This window comes from Podarcis bocagei, assembly GCF_964188305.1.
Source record: "Podarcis bocagei genome assembly, chromosome: 13".
NCBI classification, from domain to species: Eukaryota; Metazoa; Chordata; class Lepidosauria; order Squamata; family Lacertidae; genus Podarcis; species Podarcis bocagei.
In genome coordinates this window covers 55,226,723-55,246,311 of record NC_138138.1, presented here as the reverse complement: position 1 = coordinate 55,246,311, position 19,589 = coordinate 55,226,723, and the positions used below count along the sequence as shown (strand labels likewise).

The window sequence follows — 19,589 nt, the reverse complement described above, 5'->3', positions numbered from 1 at the left end:
GTTCTAAATTTGGGCATGGCAGATGAGCGGTGTTGACAGTTCAAAGATTGGGGGCGAGGAGTCCATAGCGAAAGTCTCCGTGGGGAAGGGCGACAGCAAACGGACCCATAGAGAGACAGAAAAAACAGGTAAAAAGAAGGTATTTTAATGTCTTTTCAATCTTTGTTGGAAGCCGCCCAGAGTGGCTTGTGGTGGACTTTAGGAGACAGAAGAGCAACGTCCAGCCACTTTTGATTGATGGGGTCTGTGTGGAGAGGGTAACAACGTTCAGATTTTGGGGCATTGAATTACAAGAGGATCTGTCCTGGAGTGTCAACACAAGGGGGCTTGTGAAGAAGGCGCAGCAGAGACTGTACTTTTTGAGAATTCTAAGGAAAAACCATCTTCTGCAGAAACTGCTGCTTGCCTTCTATCACTGTGCCATTGAGAGCGTGCTCACTTATGGCTTATGTGTGTGGTACGGAAGCTGTACTGCCCAGGACAGGATGGGGTTGTGCAGGGTTGTTAAGGCAGCAGAGAGCATTGTTGGCTGCCCACTCTCCACCTTAGAGCAGATTTATGCCACAAGGTGCCATAGGAAGGCACGGGACATAGTAAAAGATCCATCGCATCCTGGTCACTGTCTCTTCGAGCTCTTGCCGTCGGGACGGAGATACAGGACGATGAAGACAAGAACGAGCCGTCTTAAGAACGGCTTCTTCTCCAGAGCGATCTCGGCCCTGAATGGGAAGCCCGGACTTTGAAAGTCATCGAATCTCCCTTGCTGTATTATACTGTATTGTTTAATTAGTGTTTTTATGGAGCAGTCAAGTAATTTCGTTGTCCCCGATGGGGGCAATGACAATAAAGATATTATTATTATTATTATTATTATTATTATTATTATTATTATTATTATTATTATTATTATTAAATTATTATTAAATTATTATTATTAAATTATTATTAAATTATTATTATTATTATAGCCCCTCTGGCCTGTAGATCCTCTACTCTTTGTTAAGCAGAGGCTTGACAACCATATGTCAGGAGTGCTCTGATGGTGTTTCCTGCTTGGCAGGGGGTTGGACTCGATGGCCCTTGTGGTCTCTTCCAACTCTAGGATTCTATCATTCTACCCTAGGGTTACCAGGCGCCCCCGTTTCCTGGGGACAGTCCCCGGATTTGCGAATAAGTCCTGGAAGAAATTCCATCCCGGGAATGTCCCCGGATTTCATCTAATGTCCCCAGGAAATGCAGCAGTGGCAGTCTCAGCAGCCCGGAGCAGTTGGGCTCTGGCTGGCTTCAGGAGCTGCTCGGAAGTCCCCATGTGATGGTGGTGCAGAGGCTCTCAGATGGAGTTTCCGGGCTGCCTCCACCTTCCTTGACCCCAGAAACTAAGCTGTGAAGGGCGGCTCCATGCTGCCTATCGGAGCAGCCCCGATCCCAACTCCTACTTGCGTGCAAGCAGGAGAGGGCAGAGATTGTTAGAATTCCTGCTCCGTGACTGCAGTCGCGGGATTGTTGTCTTTCACATATGTTTTGATTCCACAGAGTGGGAAGTGATGGAGACAGGATGTTTGTGATACAGTGGTAGCTCGGGTTACAGACGCTTCAGGTTACATACGCTTCAGGTTACAGACTCCGCTCACCCAGAAATAGTACCTCGGGTTAAGAACATTGCTTCAGGATGAGAACAGAAATCGTTCTCCAGCGGCAGCGGGAGGCCCCATTAGCTAAAGTGGTGCTTCAGGTTAAGAACAGTTTCAGGTTAAGAACGGACCTCCGGAACGAATTAAGTTCTTAACCCGAGGTAAAGGACCCCTGACCATTAGGTCCAGTTGCGGCCGACTCTGGGATTGTGGTGCTCACCTCACTTTATTGGCCGAGGGAGCCGGTGTACAGCTTCCGGGTCATGTGGCCAGCGTGACTAAGCCGCTTCTGGCGAACCAGAGCAGCGCACGGAAATGCCGTTTATCTTCCCGCCGGAGCGGTACCTATTTATCTACTTGCACTTGACGTGCTTTCGAACTGCTAGGTTGGCAGGAGCAGGGACCGAGCAACGGGAGCTCACCCCGTCATTGCGGGGATTCGAACTGCCGACCTTCTGATCAGCAAGTCCTAGGCTCTGTGGTTTAACCCACAGCGCCACCTGCGTCCCTAACCCAAGGTACCACTGTATAATAAGCCAACTATGGCAAGAAGCCTGACACCCTTTCAGATGGGGTGAGCTAACTACAGTGGCACCTCGGTTTTAAGAACAGTCCGGTTTACAAACTCCGGAAACAGTGTCCCGGTTTGTGAACTTTACCTCGGTCTAAGAACGGAACCCGAACTTTGGAAGGGCACCTCATTAGGGAAAGCGCGCCTCAGTTTAAGAACGGTTTCAGTTTAAGAAGGTACACCCGGAATGGATTAAGTTCGTAAATGGAGGTACCACTGTAGTGTCTGTTTTTAAACTTGCACAGATCAGCAGTTTCAACGAAAAATCTTCACGTGCTCACAGTTTGGGGCATACAGGACAGGAAGGGAAGCTAAAAAAGTTCTGTTTCTCTTGCCTGCATGAGTATAGTTCCGCTTTTTAAATTTTTGCCTGCCTGATAGAGGTTCCCCATTTCTGAAATAACCCTGTAGGAGGTTTTATAGTCTTTCACTATAAAAGCAGCCCCCAGCCGCTAATCGAGGCTTCCAGCCTTTTCAGATGTATCTCACTGGACCCCTGTGCAGTCAATAAATCGGACCTTACTTGTTGAACCCGTGTCTGTCTGGGAAAAATCCTGCAACAGCACGGGGTTGGGCTAGATGACCGCTGGATCCCTTTTGGCCCGACGCTTCAACTCCCTTTGGGAGCCAATCCCAAGGGCTGCCTGTCAGTCCTTTTGAGGAGATAACGATCCATTTGCCGGAGCCGTAGAAGCATCGATTGGTTCCAAAAATCTGGACGCAGTCGGGAGAAACGGATCGTTGTGTTTCCCCCCCACGTGTGTCCAGCTCGAGAATTTTATCTCCGCTTGTGGGTTTTTTCTGAAAGGGAAGTGTTGGGGGAGCTGAGGAGCGACCTCTGAGTAAGGAAAAATTGCAGTGTTTGGGACTTCTGAGTTTGGAGAAAAAGGAGAGCGAACGGGACGTGAGAAGAGGTTTGTATAACATTTATATGCATGGGCATTCGAGGCAGCTGAACATTGCAGATTCAGCGCAGAGTTGGACTGCGGAACTCCCTGCCACTGGAGGCAGTGACGGCTTTAAAAGAGAATTAATGGAGAGGGCTATTGGTGGCTACTAGGCAGAATGCCTGTGCCCTGCCGCCAAGACTTCTGAATCCAACCACAAGAGGGGAGAGCGGGTCTCGTGTTCGAATCCTGATCGCGGGTTTCCTACGATGGGCATCTGGTTGGCCACTGTGAGAACAGGATCCTGGACTCGATGGGCCACGGGCCTGATCCTGCAGAGTTCTTCTCGTGCTCTTACGTTCCAGACGACTCCTAGCAGGGTGAAAAATATCTGGGTCTGAAACAAATCCATTTGCTCATATTGGAAAATCAAACATTCAGATTGCAGTCTGTTTTGTGTGTTTTCCCCACCACCAGGAAATATTCTGTAGCTCAGTTTTGTTTTCTCTTTAGCGCAGTAATTTTGGGCGTTGAATTTTGAGGTGTCTTCGCCAACTCTAGGGCATTAAATCAGTTTTTCCCCCATTTGGAAATTTCAGTGCGTCGATATCAAACAATTGTGGTCATCAGTAGCCAATGTTTTCACTTAAATCTTAGCTCCGGGTTAATGCAAGGAAGCCGAAATTCTTGTCAAACTGAGACCCCAGGGTTTTTCCGGCTGAAATAATGCAAAGAATTAAAATGGATTGTGGTTGCGAACTCTTTGGAATCGCAGCCTATTTGGAAACTAATTTCAGTGAAATACGTTTAATCTGATGGCTGCAGCAATTAACATCCTGCTCTTCCTTTTGGGGCGTTAAACCACCACCCCAAGCCCAGTGCCTGTTTTATTTCGTTTTTAGAGAGAGCCTGTGTTAATGATTGAGGATGTGGTTATTAATCTGTGTATTTTAAATCTGTGTGTCTGATGACGAGGAATTTCCCAATTTGAAGGCGGCGTTTTGGACTTTGCCTTGCCAATATCTGGCCTAAATCAACTGGGAGGGAGCTGGACAGACGTCTGGCTTGTGGGATCTATTGACTTTGAGGTGGGTTGGTTTGTTACTATAAACTCAGAGAAATCCACTACTGTACTTTGAAAGCATGGATGTAGCCAAGATTTATGTTGCAGGGGGCAGGATTTTTGCCTTCAAAATCCCATCCTTCTGGTTCCAGGTTTCTCATGCCCTCTCTGACCCCGAGTGATCAAGCGTCGCAAAGACACTAGGTCCCCAAATATGGAGGACAAGGAGGAGGATCGGAACAGCGGAGGTACGTTTCTCTGTCCATCCTGTTTCTCTGTCTTTTGCAAACACTCATCTTGTGTATTTCACCATATTTCTTACCCCGTATGCGCCCAAGCGACGGTGCCACATAAAAACCCATTCCACTTCTGTAAAAAATCAATCTTTTTTTATGTGGCGGCACCTTTGGAACTCCCTGCCAATTGATATCAGGTGGGAACTTGAACGGCGCCTGTGAAAAATATTCTTAACCAGGAAAACATACCCAGGAGTTTAGAAAGTGGATGCAACCCCAAAAAAGGTCCAAAAACAGTGTGTGTGTGTGTGTGTGTGTGTGTGTGTGTGTGTGTGTGTATAAAACACAGGTTAATACAGTGGTACCTCAGGTTACATATGCTTCAGGTTACATACGCTTAAGGTTACAGACTCCGCTAACCCAGAAATAGTACCTCGGGTTAAGAACTTTGCTTCAGGATGAGAACAGAAATTGCGCGGCGGCAGCAGGAGGCCCCATTAGCTAAAGTGGTGCTTCAGATTAAGAACAGTTTCAGGTTAAGAACGGACCTCCGGAACAAATTAAGTTCTTAACCCGAGATAAAGGACCCCTGACCATTAGGTCCAGTTGTGGCTGACTCTGGGGTTGTGGCGCTCATCTCGCTTTACTGGCCGAGGGAGCCGGCGTACAGCTTCCGGGTCATGTGGCCAGCATGACTAAGCCGCTTCTGGCGAACCAGAGCAGCGCACGGAAACACCATTCACCTCCCCGCCGGAGCGGTACCTATTTATCTACTTGCACTTTGACGTGCTTTCGAACTGCTAGGTTGGCAGGAGCAGGGACTGAGCAACAGGAGCTCACCCCGTCGTGGGGATTCAAACCGCCGACCTTCTGATTGGCAAGTCCCATTAGCTAAAGTGGTGCATCAGGTTAAAAACAGTTTCAGGTTAAGAACAGACCTCCAGAACGAATTAAGTACTTAACCTGAGGTACCACTGTATATAAAAAAGAAAAACAGTTCCATCTATAAACCAATTCCATATATAAAAGCAACACTCACATTTAAAAACAATTCAAGATTTCGTTTCAGTACTGGGATAAAGATCTGCTCTTTAAATCCTTGTTGGCAAAGATGCAGGAATCTCCTTCTGCGCAGGATCTTAGACTGAGGCTGGATCTACACCGATCTGGAAAAAAACGCATTAAAAAACAGTATAGTGGCTCTCAATGTAATTTCTCGTCGACATCTCTGCTCTATAGTGCCCTCTGCTGGCACATTGAGGAGTCTGTCATTTACAATTCCAATCACAGATAGGTAGCCGTGTTGGTCTGCCATAGTCAAAATAAAAAAATTCCTTCCAGTAGCACCTTTGGTCTTTAAGGTGCTACTGGAAGGAATTCCAATCACATTGGTGATTCACCCAAAGTTAACCCTTTAGGGCCAGGCGACGGCTGTTTTTGCTGCTGAGCTAAACGCTATCCAAAAGCGAAAGCGTTGCCTATAACACATTTTAAATGTTTTAATTGACTGGTGTAGATTAGCCCAGAGGTCGGATGGCCACCTGTAAGGGATTCTTCCGCTGTAATTTCTGCATGGCTTGGGGTTCGGTTAGATGACCTGTGGGGGTCCCATCCAACTCTGAAATACTTGGACAGGGGTCAGCAAACTTTTTCAGCAGGGGTCCGGTCCACCGTCCCTCAGACCTTGTGGTGGGCCGGACTATATTTTTTTGTGGGGGAAATTAACGAATTCCTATGCCCCACACATAACCCAGAGATGCATTTTAAATAAAAGGACACATTCGACTCATATAAAAACACGCTGATTCCTGGACCGTCCGTGGGCCGGACTGAGAAGGCGATTGGGCCAGATCTGGCCCCCGGGGAATTAGTTTGCCAACCTATGTTCTTTGTTGTTGTTTAGTCGTTTAGTCGTGTCCGCCTCTTGGTGACCCCCTGGACCAGAGCACGCCAGGCCCTCCTGTCTTCCACTGCCTCCTGCAGTTTGGTCAGACTCATGCTGGTCGCTTCCAGAACGCTGTCCCACCATCTCGTCCTCCGTCGTCCCCTTCTCCTTGTGCCCTCCATCTTTCCCAACATCAGGTCTTTTCCAGGGAGTCTCCTCTTCTCATGAGGTGGTCAAAGTCTTGGAGCCTCAGCTTCAGGATCTGTCCTTCCAGTGAGCACTCAGGGCTGATTTCCTTCAGAATGGAGAGGTTGGATCTTCTTGCAGTCCATGGGACTCTCAAGAGTCTCCTCCAGCACCGCACGTGGACAAGGTGGTAAGGCAGGAAAAGGCTGAAAAAGCTTCTTTATCCCTGCAGAATTCGGCCTGCGCCCCTCGGACTCCTGGGGACGGCGCGTCTGCCCTGGCCACCGCCTGGTGTTCATCCTGCTGGGACTCGTCTGTGTCTTCACCATTGCCGTCGCCGTGTTCGGCTTAACGGGTGAGTAGTGGCTCAGCGGGTGAGATATCCGGCTCCTCGGGTGCGGGTGTGGCAATGAGGGGTAAAGATAAAGGTAAAGGGACCCCTGACCATTAGGTCCAGTCGTGACTGACTCTGGGGTTTCGGCGCTCATCTCGCTTTATTGGCCAAGGGAGCCTGCGTCCAGCTTCCGGGTCATGTGGCCAGCAGGACTGAGCCGCTTCTGGTGAACCAGAGCAGCGCACGGAAACGCCGTTTACCTTTGTTTCCAGAAAAATCCGAGGGCTCCCTTGGACAAAAAGTAAAGACACCAACCAGAGTAAATTGGAGCAAATCAGCAGCCTGTAGGCTTGGCCTTTATTGAACTGTTGAAACAGGGTGTTCCTCTCACTTGCAAGAGAGAGGAAAGACCCAGAAAGATGGTGTGCAAGACCTTATAAAAACTTTTGAAATTCCCACCCTGTAGATCAAGCCCACCCCCAGAAACATCATGCATACATTACAGAAAGGAGGGGTTGAGGGGGGAGTTGTGGTGGTAACCTGAGTGTCCTGTCACCTGGCTGGTTCCCCCTTTCCCCCTCCCCATGAGTACTTTCCAGGTGACAAAAGGTAGTCGCAGTTTCCTGCCCCCAGAGGGAAGAGCTGATTATTGTCCTTTGTTCCAGTCCATACAGAATCCACTCCCATATGCAAGTTCTTTGTGATCTTGATGGTCTTCTGTCTAGGACCATCAGGGTTGACATAGCAACTGGGCAGGGCTCCTGTGGATGTGCTGGGATGCTGAAGGGATTATGGCTGCCCTGTATCAAACCTTCCCCGTTTTGTAGTCCTTCCTTCATGGAGTAAAATAAAAGTGGAACAGTGCAAATCCGATGTATGGTTGATTTTCTATGAATTTATAACAGAAGCGTAGCGTATGTAGTGTGTGAGTGTGTGTGAAGTTTGTACAAACTGAATGATTGGGGGAGGGGGTTTCCTGCTACACCTTCCCGCCAGAGCGGTACCTATTTATCTACTTGCACTTTGACGTGCTTTCAAACTGCCAAGTGGGCAGGAGCTGGGAGAAAGCAATGGGAGCTCACCCTGTCGCGGGGACTCGAACCGCCGACCTTCTGATCGGCAAGCCCTAGGCTCTGTGCCACCAGGGTACCCCCTGGCAAAAGGGGGACCCCCCATTCGACAGCCAGGTGTGGAGTCCACGATTGTGGGGTGGCGAACTCAGAAGAATGCAACCATTTAGGTGTCAGGTAAATTATGTTGGAAATGTTAGGTGAAGGAAGGGAACTTCCTACATATGTGGTGGTCCTGTGTTAAGGTTAAGGCTTTCTGGGATATTATCTACAATGAATTAAAAAAGATGCTAAAATATAATTTCGGCAAAAAACCAGAGGCATTCTTATTAGGGCTAATTGATGGAGAAATTTATAAAAAAGATGTAAATCTATTTATGTATGCCACAACGGCAGCGAGAATCCTCCTGGCTCAAAGGTGGAAGCAGCGAAAACTCCCTACATTGGAAGACTGGAGAATAAAAATGGTAGAATTTGTGGAGTTGACGAAGCTGACGGGGAGAATTAGGAAGAAAAATATCAAAAGGACTGGAGCAAATTTATTCATTATCTGAAAGAAAATTGAACTCATTTAAAAACGTTTGTAGCATTAACGTGAAATGTTTTGTAAAGTGAATTTAAGATGCTGATTTATAAATAAGAATGTGATTTCTTAAGGTGATTATAGATAAAGAAGTGATTATGAGAATGCGAAAGATATGTTATAGGCTATAGGGATGTCAGAAAGAGAGATAGAAATCAAAGCTCACTTTGAGCAAATAATGTAAGTTGTGAATATGTATACTGAATTAAATGAAATATGGAAAAATTTAATAAAAAATATGTTTTTTTAAAAAGAACACAACCATTTAGGACCAGTTTACCTTTCAGATCGACTGACACCCCCCCACCGGCGCCCCATCAGCCGCTTTGATTGGTGGGCTTATTAAATTCATCTACCACCCTTTGTCAGAACATATTGGATTCTTATTAATGAAATTAATTAAAAATTAATTAATGAAATTAATTAAAAATATTTTTAAAAAGCAAAAGGCGCCTAGAAGAATGGGAGTTTTGAACTTTGCTCCCTCTCCCCAGGTCGGAAATCTGTCGGTGAATTGAAAGGAATGGAGGAGACTTTGAAAGGCATCAACCGCACGGTCTCGGCGGAGATCACCGCTCTGAAAAAGAAGGGTGAGTCCAGGAAGCAGATGTTCTTTCCAAGTGTAAGGTAAAGGTAAAGGTAAAGGGACCCCTGACCATTAGGTCCAGTTGTGACCGACTCTGGGGTTGCGGCGCTCATCTCGCTTTATTGGCCGAGGGAGCCAGCGTGCAGCTTCCGGGTCATGTGGCCAGCATGACTAAGCCGCTTCTGGCGAACCAGAGCAGCGCATGGAAACGCCGTTTACCTTCCCGCCAGAGTGGTACCTATTTATCTACTTGCACTTTGAGGTGCTTTTGAACTGCTAGGTTGGCAGGAACAGGGACCGAGCAACGGGAGCTCACCCCGTTGCGGGGATTCGAACCGCCGACCTTCTGATTGGCAAGACCTAATGGTCAGGAGTCCCTTTACCTTTACCTAATCCCCATGTTACACCCCCCCAAACTACATCACGGTTACATCATGAAAGGGGAGGTCTGGTGGCCATAATCTGAGCATCCTGGACCCTGCCCCATGGTTCCCCTTGCCCTCCGCCAAACACCCATCAAGTGTAAGAAAAGAGATCTTTACATTTCCCTGTTTCCCAGCCAAGTGAATCCCACCCTTTTCTCTTCATCTGGGTTTGTTCTTTCTGGAATGGCTACCTGTCTGGCACTCAGGTATCAGGATGCCAGGGATCATCACTCAGGCAGAGGGGCTGCTGAGGAGCTGAGCTCACCTGTCTAGATGAATTTCTGAAGTTTTCCCAGTGAGCCAGTATATAGATCCATTTATCAGTGAATTCTTGCATTTGGTGTTGTGCAGCAAAGGCCCTTTGAATAGACAGGAAGAAACTGAGATGAAGTGTTTTGTGGGGACAAATCACAAAAGCCAAAAAAGCGATTGTGCTGGTTTTGGTAGTGGGCTGCATGTGCGTGATATCTGCTGGAGGGGCAAACACCCCCCAACCTGTACATAAATTCCTGCAACATCCCCAAACCATTTTCCCCAACCTCACCTCTTTCTGCTGGTTCCAGAGGCAGAAGATTTGAAGCAACTGGTGAAGATTGAACATATGGTGCAAAACCTGACCGAAGAGGCGAAGGAAGGTACGTCCGCGCAGAAGCAGCTGTGAGACAGATGTGGGTCCCCCCCCCGTGTGAGGGGAGGTGGTGGTTGCACCTGAATGTGGGCAGGCTGTACTTTTTAGTTATTAATTTAGGTTAGTAACTATTTTGTTGCTGCTATTATTATTTCTAATAATGATAAGGTAAAGGGACCCTGACCGTTAGGTCCAGTCGTGGACAACTCTGGGGTTGCGGCGCTCATCTCGTTGTATTGGCCGAGGGAGCCGGCGTCCAGCTTCGGGGTCATATGGCCAGCAGGACTAAGGCGCTTCTGGTGAACCAGAGCAGCGCACAGAAACGCCATTTACCTTCCCGCTGGAGTGGTACCTATTTATCCACTTGCACTTGGACGTGCTTTCGAACTGCTAGGTTGGCAGGAGCTGGGACCGAGCAACGGGAGCTCACCCCGTCGCGGGGATTCAAACCGCTGACCTTCTGATTGGCAAGCCCAAGGCTCTGTGGTTTAACCCACAGCGCCACCTGCGTCACTTTCTAATAATGTTACCCCTTCATTATACAACTTTAGGCACCAGGCAAAAAGGTTCCTCTTCAACGAAGCCTTTGGTTAATTGATATACAATGCCCTTTTAAAATTGTGTGTGTATGTGTGTGTTATTGGGTTGTTTTCATTTTCTTTTTTAATATAATTTTTATTAATTTTTCTGTTTCACAATTTAGAACGCTCATTTAAACAACCTTAAAATATCAGTGATTTCCCTTCTTCTCTCCATGGCTCATTTTGCATATCATAAATCCCTTCATATTTTACTAAACCATTCAGTAGTCCATTATTACATCCACAAAACCAAACCGTTCAGTATTCCATTATTAACATCCATCAAAACATATTTACACTGCTGAATTTATCTTAATGCTGCCAATGTTTTCAAGTGTAAGCAGTCCCCCCCATATATTCAATAATTTTCTAATCTTCTTTAAACGTATGTTCTTCTTGTTCTCTTATTCTATATTCAAAATAAAATAAAATAAATAAAATAAAATAAAAAAGTTCCTTCCAGTAGCACCTTAGAGACCAACTAAGTTAGTTATTGGTATGAGCTTTCGTGTGCATGCACACTTCTTAAGATATTCTATATGTTAGGTTCATAAGCTGCGCATATTCCATCAGTTTAAGTTGCCATTCTTCTTTGTTTGGGACCTTGATCGTTTTCCATTTTGGGGCAGTAGTGACATACATAAATAACCTTTTTTGACACCTGGGAATTTCCATCTGAATTATTCCCCAACAAAAAGGAGACTGGTTTATTTTAGGGGACGACGACGTACTTTTAAACATTTTTTCCAAGTCATTATGGATTATTTTCATTTTCAATTTGATTACACGTTTTGTGATTTTATATTGTGATCTTATGCTGCGAACAGCCCTGAGACGTGCGGATATAGGGCAGTATACTACTACTACTAGGTGGCGCTGTGGGTTAAACCACTGAGCCTAGGGCTTGCTGATCAGAAGGTCGGTGGTTCGAATCCCCACGACGGGGTGAGCTCCCGTTGCTCGGTCCCAACTCCTGCCAACCTAGCAGTTCGAAACCACGTCAAAGTGCAAGTAGATCAATAGGTACCACTCCGGCGGGAAGGTAAACGGCATTTCCGTGCGCTGCTCTGGTTCACCAGAAGCGGCTTAGCCATGCTGGCCACATGACCCGGAAGCTGTATGCCGGCTCCCTTGGCCAATAAAGTGAGATGAGCGCCGCAACCCCAGAGTCGGCCACGACTGGACCTAATGGTCAGGGGTCCCTTTACCTTTACCTTACTACTACTACTACTAATTTTATATCCCACATTTTCCGGTGCCCGAGGTAGTTATTGTCTACAAAAAGTATATGGAATACAAAAATCTAAAAACACATAAGAGATAATGGTTAAAAAGCATAGCTGCCAACGTTTTCCTTTTTTTAAGGGAAATTCCCTTATTCCGAATAGGATTCCTCGCAAGAAAAGGGGAAAGATGACAGCTATGTTAAAAAGCAATTAAGCCATAACAAAATTAAAACCATGTGAGAAAACAAATCTTTAAAATGCAGGTAACGAAAACAGCATAGCCCATTTAAAAGCCCTTTGCTTAGAAAACGGTCAGTCCTTGAAGATTTGTTTGGGGGGGGGCCTCAAGAAGACTCATACTGAATGACCCTCATTTCCCTTTGGCCTGATCCAGTGAAGACCCAGTTCCAGGAGCAGATCTCTAAACTGCGGACCAGCGTGCGGACCCAGAATTGCGAAGTGGAGAGCATTAAAAGCAACAAGACAGGTCAGGAATTAATCGGGGAGCAGCGCTCAAGCGTCTGTCTGGAAAAGGGGTGTGCATAACTGTGGAAAGGGGGATCATGCAATAATTCCCTGGTCCTGAATGGGGCAACTGTCCCCCTGAAGGACCAGGTGCGCAGCCTGGGAGTCATTTTGGACTCACCGCTGTCCATGGAGGCGCAGGTCAGTTCTGTGTCCAGGGTGGCTGTCTACCAGCTCCATCTGGTGCGCAGGATGAGACCCTCCCTGCCCGCGGACTGTCTCGCCAGAGTGGTGCATGCTCTGGTTATCTCCCGCTTTGACTACTGCAATGCGCTCTACGTGGGGCTACCTTTGAAGGTGACCCGGAAACTGCAATTAATCCAGAATGCGGCAGCCAGAACTGGGGACTGGGAGCGGCTGCCGGGACCACATAACACTGGTCTTGAAAGACCTTCATTGGCTCCCAGGACGTTTCCGAGCACAATTCAAAATGTTGGTGCTGACCTTGAAAGCCCTAAACGGCCTCAAAAGCCAGTATACCTGAAGGAGCGTCTCCACCTCCATCGTTCTACCCGGACACTGAGGTCCAGCTCCGAGGGCCTTCTGGTGGTTCCCTCATTGCGAGAAGCCAAGTTACAGGGAACCAGACAGAGGACCTTCTTGGTGGTGGCTCCCGCCCTGTGGAACACCCTCCCTCCAGATGTGAAGGAAATAAGTAGCTATCCTATCTTTAAAAGACATCGGAAGGCAGCCCTGTTTAGGGAAGTTTTTAATATTTAATGCTGTATTGTTTTTAACACTCGATTGGGAGCCGCCCAGAGTGGCTGGGGAAACTCAGTCAGATGGGAGGGGTATTAATAAATTATTATTATTATTATTATTATTATTATTATTATTATTATTATTATTATTATTATTATTATTATTATTATTATTATTCTCAGCATCTCCAAGTCATCAAGTGTGCATTTCGGTGTTTTTATCTTGCAAATTGCCCTGTGATCCTTGGATGAAGGGCGGTACGAAATAATAATAATAATAATAATAATAATAATAATAATAATAATAGTGGGAAGTGGCTTCTTCAGCGGATTAGAGCACATATTGGGGAACCTGTCTTTCAAATACTCCAAATGACCTCGTTCTCCGTTTGGGTTCTGGGCACCCCATTTTAAAGAGGAGATGGACAAGCTGGAAGGTGTGCAGAGCAGGGCAACCAAGGTGACCGAGGGTTTGGAAAACAAGCCGTATGAGGAACAGTTGAGGGAGCTGGGTGTGTTTAGCCTGGAAAAGAGGAGACTGAGAGGAGATACGAGAGCCATCTTCAAATATCTCAAGGTCTGCCCCATGGAGCGAGCTTGTTTTCTCCTGCTGTGGAGGGCAGGACTCAAACCCGTGGCTTCAAGTGACAAGACTAAACATCGGGAAGGATTTCCTTACATTAAGAGCTGTTTGAAAGTGGAACGGTCTCCCTCTCTTTCCTTTGTGGTCATTTTAAGCAGAGGTTGGGTGGCCATCTGTCAGGAAAGCTTCCGCTGAGATTCTTACATTCCAGGGGGGTTGGACTAGATGAGCTTTGGTGTCCCTTCCAACTACAGCAGTACCTTGGTTCCCAAACACAGAAAATCCAGAAGTACATGTTCCGGTTTTCAAACGTTTCTCAGAAGCCGAACGTCCAATGCAGCTGTCAGCTATTGTTTCCAGGGCGCCTGCACCAATCAGAAGCTGTGCCTTGGTTTTTGAACATTTCGGAAGTCAAACAGACTTTGAGAACCAAGGTACCGCTATATTTGGCGCTTTTGTTTTTGCTATTTATTTGGCGTTTTCGTTTTTGAGGCTTTTTCGGTTCATTTGTTTTTGTGACTGTGTGGAACCCAGTTCAGCTCCTGATTGTGATAGATTGTGTGACTGCGGAAACGGATAAAAGCCCCAAATCCAAACAAGGACTCTGATTAGTGCAGCTAAGAATTATTATTTTTTAAATTTTTTATCATCTACAATACTGTCCTATTTATTTTATAGTACAGTACATTGATTACTGCTTTCAGTTTATGGTTTCGTTAGTTGCTGTTTTTTAAGGGGTTGTTTTTAAAAGTCTGGAACGGATTAATCCGTTTTGCGTTACTTTCTATGGGAAAGGGTGCCTTGGTTTTGGAACGCTTTGGTTTTGGAACGGGATTCCGGAACGGGATTCCGGAACGGATTAAGTTCGAGAACCAAGGTACCACTGTATACGATTCTATGGTTCTGTGAAGTTTTTACCAGCTATCCCATAGGGGGAAGCCACCGAAGGAATGCCTTGCAAATCCTCAAAGCGATCTTCACCTGCCAACTCTTTTTCGTAAGGCAGTGTGGATCAGAGTTTGACCTCTCTGTCATTCTTTACCCCCCCCCCCAAGTGGGAAGCCACTGCTGCCTCAAAGGTTGGCTTCCGTTTAGTCGCAGCTGCTACTGGCTCTCCAAAACGGACAAGTCTTGGGACGAAGCCAAGTTGGACTGCGAAGATAAAGATGCTCACCTGGTCATCATCACCAGCTACCTGGAGCAGGTAAGTTGGCCCAAACTCTAGGCGGGAGAAACACCTTTGAAGGTGACCCGGAAACTGCAACTAATCCAGAATGCGGCAGCCAGACTGGGGACTGGGAGCGGCCGCCGAGACCACATAACACCAGTCCTGAGAGATCTGCATTGGCTCCCAGTACATTTCCGAACACAATTCAAAGTGTTGGCGCTGACCTTGAAAGCCCTAAATGGCCTCAAAGGCCCAGTAGACCTGAAGGAGCATCTCCACCCCGGACACCTGGGTCTAGCGCCGAGGGCCTTCTGGCTGCGAGAAGTGAGGTGACAGGGAACCAGGCTGAGGGCCTTCTCGGTGGTGGCGCCCGCCCTGTGGAACGCCCTCCCGTCAGATGTCAAGGAAATAAACAACTACAGTCATACCTCAGGTTGAATGTGCTTCGAGATGGGCGCGTTCGAGTTGCACTTCACGGCAACCCGGAAGTAACGGAGCGCGTTACTTCCGGGTTTCGCCACATGTGCAGACGCTCAAAATGATGTCACGCATATGCGCAGAAGCGCTGAAACGTAACACGCACAGACACGGGTTACATTTGTTTCTAGATGCGAACGGGGCTCCAGGACGGATCCTGTTTGAATCTAGAGGTACCACTGTATCTGACTTTCTGAAGGCAGCCCTGTTCAGGGATGTTTTTAATGTTGGAAATTTTATTGTGTTTTCTGTTGGGGGCTGCGCAGAGTGGCTGGGGAAACTCAGCCAGATGTGCGGGGTATAAATAAGAAATCATGTCTGAATTGTGCATTGCTTTGTAACAATTTGTTGGGTCTCTGGACCGTAGTGAAGATTGATTGATTGATTGATTGATTGATTGATTATTATTACTGCTGAATTGGGACAAACAGCAAACCGTGGAAAATGCAACGGATGTTTGTTCCGATCCAACGCTAAATCACATGGATTTTTCCTAGGAAGTGCGAAAGGAACTATGGACGAACCCCAAGAAATGCAATTAATAGCACCAACTAAAACCGCAATCTGCCCCCGGTGACACCACTTTTTTCTTCTTTCCTCTCTCTCTCGCCAGCAATTTGTGGCCCAGCTCACAAAGCCCCGGAACACCTGGATTGGCTTGACCATGGCTAGCGGCGTCTGGAAGTGGGTGGATGGGACGGGCTACACCATCCGCAGAATGTGAGTTTGACCCTAGAATCCTAGAATCCTAGAGTTGGAAGAGACCACAAGGGCCATCGAGTCCAACCCCCTGCCAAGCAGGAAACACCATCAGAGCACTCCTGACATATGGTTGTCAAGCCTCTGCTTAAAGACCTCCAAAGTAGGAGACTCCACCACACTCCTTGGCAGCAAATTCCACTGTCAAACAGCTCTTACTGTCAGGAAGTTCTTCCTAATGTTTAGGTGGAATCTTCTTTCTTGTAGTTTGGATCCATTGCTCCGTGTCCGCTTCTCTGGAGCAGCAGAAAACAACCTTTCTCCCTCCTCTATGTGACATCCTTTTATAGCTTTGAACATGGCTATCATATCACCCCTTAACCTCCTCTTCTCCAGGCTAAACATGCCCAGCTCCCTTAGCCGTTCCTCATAAGGCATCGTTTCCAGGCCTTTGACCATTTTGGTTGCCCTCCTCTGGACACGTTCCAGTTTGTCAGTGTCCTTCTTGAATTGTGGTGCCCAGAACTGGACACAGTACTCCAGGTGAGGTCTGACACAGTACTCCAGGTGAGCACTGCCCCTCCGAGCCCCAAACCCACAAGACGCTCCGGCGAAACCATAGAGCAGCAGCCTCGTGACACCCTAGACTGCCATTTTTCTCAGTTGCCCAAAGTGGGTGGTGGCGGCGCCCCCTTGTGTGGGGAGGGCGGTTGATGGGGTAAGGATGTTACTCTAGGAGACTTAGTCTGGTCAGAACTAAGTGCAGACTTCCAGAGTTATCACTAAATACAAAACTTCTGGTCCATGGGCCACCCTAGCCTCTAGTGGGCCATGAAAGTTTGTGTCCTGGGCTTTTTAGATTCTTCTACCCATGCACGTGGGACGCAGGTGTCACTGTGGGTTAAACCACAGAGCCTAGGACTTGCCGATCAGAAGGTCAGCGGTTCGAATCCCCGTGACGGGGTGAGCACCCGTTGCTCGGTCCCTGCTCCTGCCAACCTAGCAGTTCAAAAGCACGTCAAAGTGCAAGTAGATAAATAGGTACCTCTCCCGCGGGAAGGTAAACGGCGTTTCCGTGCGCTGCTCTGGTTCGCCAGAAGCGGCTTAGTCCTGCTGACCACATGACCCGGAAGCTGTACGCCGGCTCCCTTGGCCAGTAAAGCAAGATGAGCACCGCAACCCCAGAGTCGCCCACGACTGGACCTAATGGTCAGGGGTCCCTTTATCTTTACCTTTAATGGGGTCCAGTATATTCCAAATATTATTTTTTGTTGTATGTGGCTCTCTGATCTGATTTGAACCTTCGCAGGAGCATTCAAGGTGCGTGACAGTTTTGCTCGGGCTGCCATTTTCCCTTCCTTCTTCTTGTTGTAAACGAAAATTGCCCTTTTCCCTTATGGGGTATCCAAGATATAGAGTCCTTACGTAGCTTCCCTATTGGTAGGAGAAAATAACAGAGGCCAACAAGAGAACATTGAGAAGCAAAGCAGCTAGTAAGCCTGATCTTTATTGATCTGTTGCAACAGGGTCCTCGCTCACCACACGCAGGAGGGAGGAGAAACCTAGAATAATGGCGCGCAAGGCCTTATAAAGACTTTTGAAATTGCCACCCTGTAGATCAAGACCACCCACAGAAACATCGTACATACATCACAGAAGGGGTGTAACCTAAGACCACCCCTCAGATGTTCTTGTTTAGTCGTTTAGCCATGTCCGACTCTTCGTGACCCCCTGGACCAGAGCACACCAGGCACTCCTGTCTTCCGCTGCCTCCTGCAGTTTGGTCAAACTCATGCTGGTAGCTTCGAGAACACTGTCCCACCATCTCGTCCTCCGTCGTCCCCTTCTCCTTCTGCCCTCCATCTTTCCCAACATCAGGGTCTTTTCCAGGGAGTCTTCTCTTCTCATGAGGTGGCCAAAGTCTTGGAGCCTCAGCTTCAGGATCTGTCCTTCCAGTGAGCACTCAGGGCTGATTTCCTTCAGAATGGAGAGGTTGGATCTTCTTGCAGTCCATGGGACTCTCAAGAGTCTCCTCCAGCACCAGAATTCAAAAGCATCCATTCTTCGGCGATCAGCCTTCTTGATGGTCCAGCTCTCACTTCCATACATCACTACAGGGAAAACCAGAGCTTTAACTATACGGACCTTTGTTGGCAAGGTGATGTCTCTGCTTTTTAAGATGCTGTCTAGGTTTGTCATTGCTTTTCTCCCAAGAAGCAGGCGTCTTTTAATTTCGTGGCTGCTGTCACCATCTGCAGTGATCATGGAGCCCAAGAAAGTAAAATCTCTCACTGCCTCCATTTCTTCCCCTTCTATTTGCCAGGAGGTGATGGGACCAGTGGCCATGATCTTCGTTTTTTTTATGTTGAGCTTCAAGCCATATTTTGCGCTCTCCTCTTTCACCCTCATTCAAAGGTTCTTTAATTCCTCCTCACTTTCTGCCATCAAGGTTGTGTCATCTGCATATCTGAGGTTGTTGATATTCATATCTTAAATGTGCCTTTAAGACAGGATTTGTGAGGAAAGAGACAATGGGGAGGTTTCCCACTTTGACCTTGCAGAGAAAACATTTGCTCAGTTTGGGAATCAAAATGGTTCCAGGCCGGTCTTCCTGCGCTGATCTATGTACGTGCTTGGTTGGTACGCTTATGAACGTTACCATATATCTAAGACCTCAAAATTCCTATCGCGCTCTCGTTGCAGAGACTGGCGGCTCGGGGAACCGGATAGCTTTTCCGTCGAAATGCCCTACCACCCGGCCCACTGTGCCCATCTCTACCGCGACGGGCTATGGAGCAACGAGAACTGTAACCGCCGCTACAACTGGGTGTGCGAGATGAGCGGCTGAGTCGCCAGACAGAGCAGCCAGCATGGAGACCACGGAGTTTGCCAGGCCGCTCGGCCTCTTCCACAGCAAATAAACAGAACCATTTTGCAAAGAAAGGGGGCACCTTGTCTATTTCTGGAACGTTTCCGTTTCTCACGGTTTTTACCAGTAATTTTATCGCTTTGTCCTTTTGGCAAACCGCGTCGACTTTTATAAATAATAATAATAATAATAATAATAGATTTTTATTTATATCCCGCCCTTCCCAGTTCAAAAAATGGGCTCCGGGCGGCTAACAACAAATTTAAAACACTTAAGTGTAAAAGCAGCGTAAAATATAGTATAAAAACATGACTTTGAAGTACAGTGGTACCTTGGTTCTCAAACAATTTGGAACCCAAACACTGCAGACCTCGAAGTACGTGTTCCAGTTTGCGAACCTTTTTCGGAAGCCGAACATACTCCGTTTTGAGTGTTATGCTTGTTTTGAGTGTTATGCTGAGATCTGTCCATTTTTGCTATTTATTTTGCGTTTGCGTTTTTGCGTCTCTTTTTTCTTTTGTGACTGTGTGGAACCCAGTTCAGCTACCGACTGACTGACTGTGTGACTGCAGTACGTTGTGTATTGCTTTCATTTTATGCATCAATGGTCTCTTTAAATAGTAAAATCCATGTGAAACTGCTGTTTTAGGGGTTGTTTTTAGAAGTCTGGAACGG

General features: G+C 47.2%; 1 protein-coding gene across 2 annotated transcripts; it reads left to right on the top strand.

Annotated features, from left to right (window-relative positions):
- Nucleotides 1-18,988, top strand: LOC308572204 (asialoglycoprotein receptor 1-like). Of its 2 annotated transcripts, none has more exons than XM_081168177.1 (9): nt 1-128; nt 4,305-4,400; nt 6,692-6,814; nt 8,941-9,036; nt 10,021-10,092; nt 12,287-12,379; nt 14,757-14,905; nt 15,960-16,066; nt 18,749-18,988. In XM_081168177.1, exons 2-9 carry the CDS (start codon nt 4,367-4,369, stop codon nt 18,891-18,893), a joined length of 819 nt encoding a protein of 272 aa, XP_081024303.1. In that variant the 5' UTR covers nt 1-128; nt 4,305-4,366; the 3' UTR covers nt 18,894-18,988. The 2 variants fall into 2 exon arrangements, with proteins under 2 accessions (XP_081024303.1, XP_081024304.1); XM_081168178.1 differs by lacking the exon at nt 1-128 and adding an exon at nt 2,655-3,116.
- The last annotated feature ends 601 nt before the right edge of the window (nt 18,989-19,589 follow it).

What these genes read in the sequence shown, in the direction of transcription:
- LOC308572204 (XM_081168177.1), top strand. Translation starts at nt 4,367, where the DNA reads ATGGAGGACAAGGAGGAGGATCGGAACAGCGGAG. An exon ending in CGCCGTGTTCGGCTTAACGG is followed by an intron (nt 6,815 to 8,940) that starts GTGAGTAGTGGC and finishes CCCTCTCCCCAG; the next exon opens with GTCGGAAATCTGTCGGTGAA. An exon ending in GGCTACACCATCCGCAGAAT is followed by an intron (nt 16,067 to 18,748) that starts GTGAGTTTGACC and finishes CTCTCGTTGCAG; the next exon opens with AGACTGGCGGCTCGGGGAAC.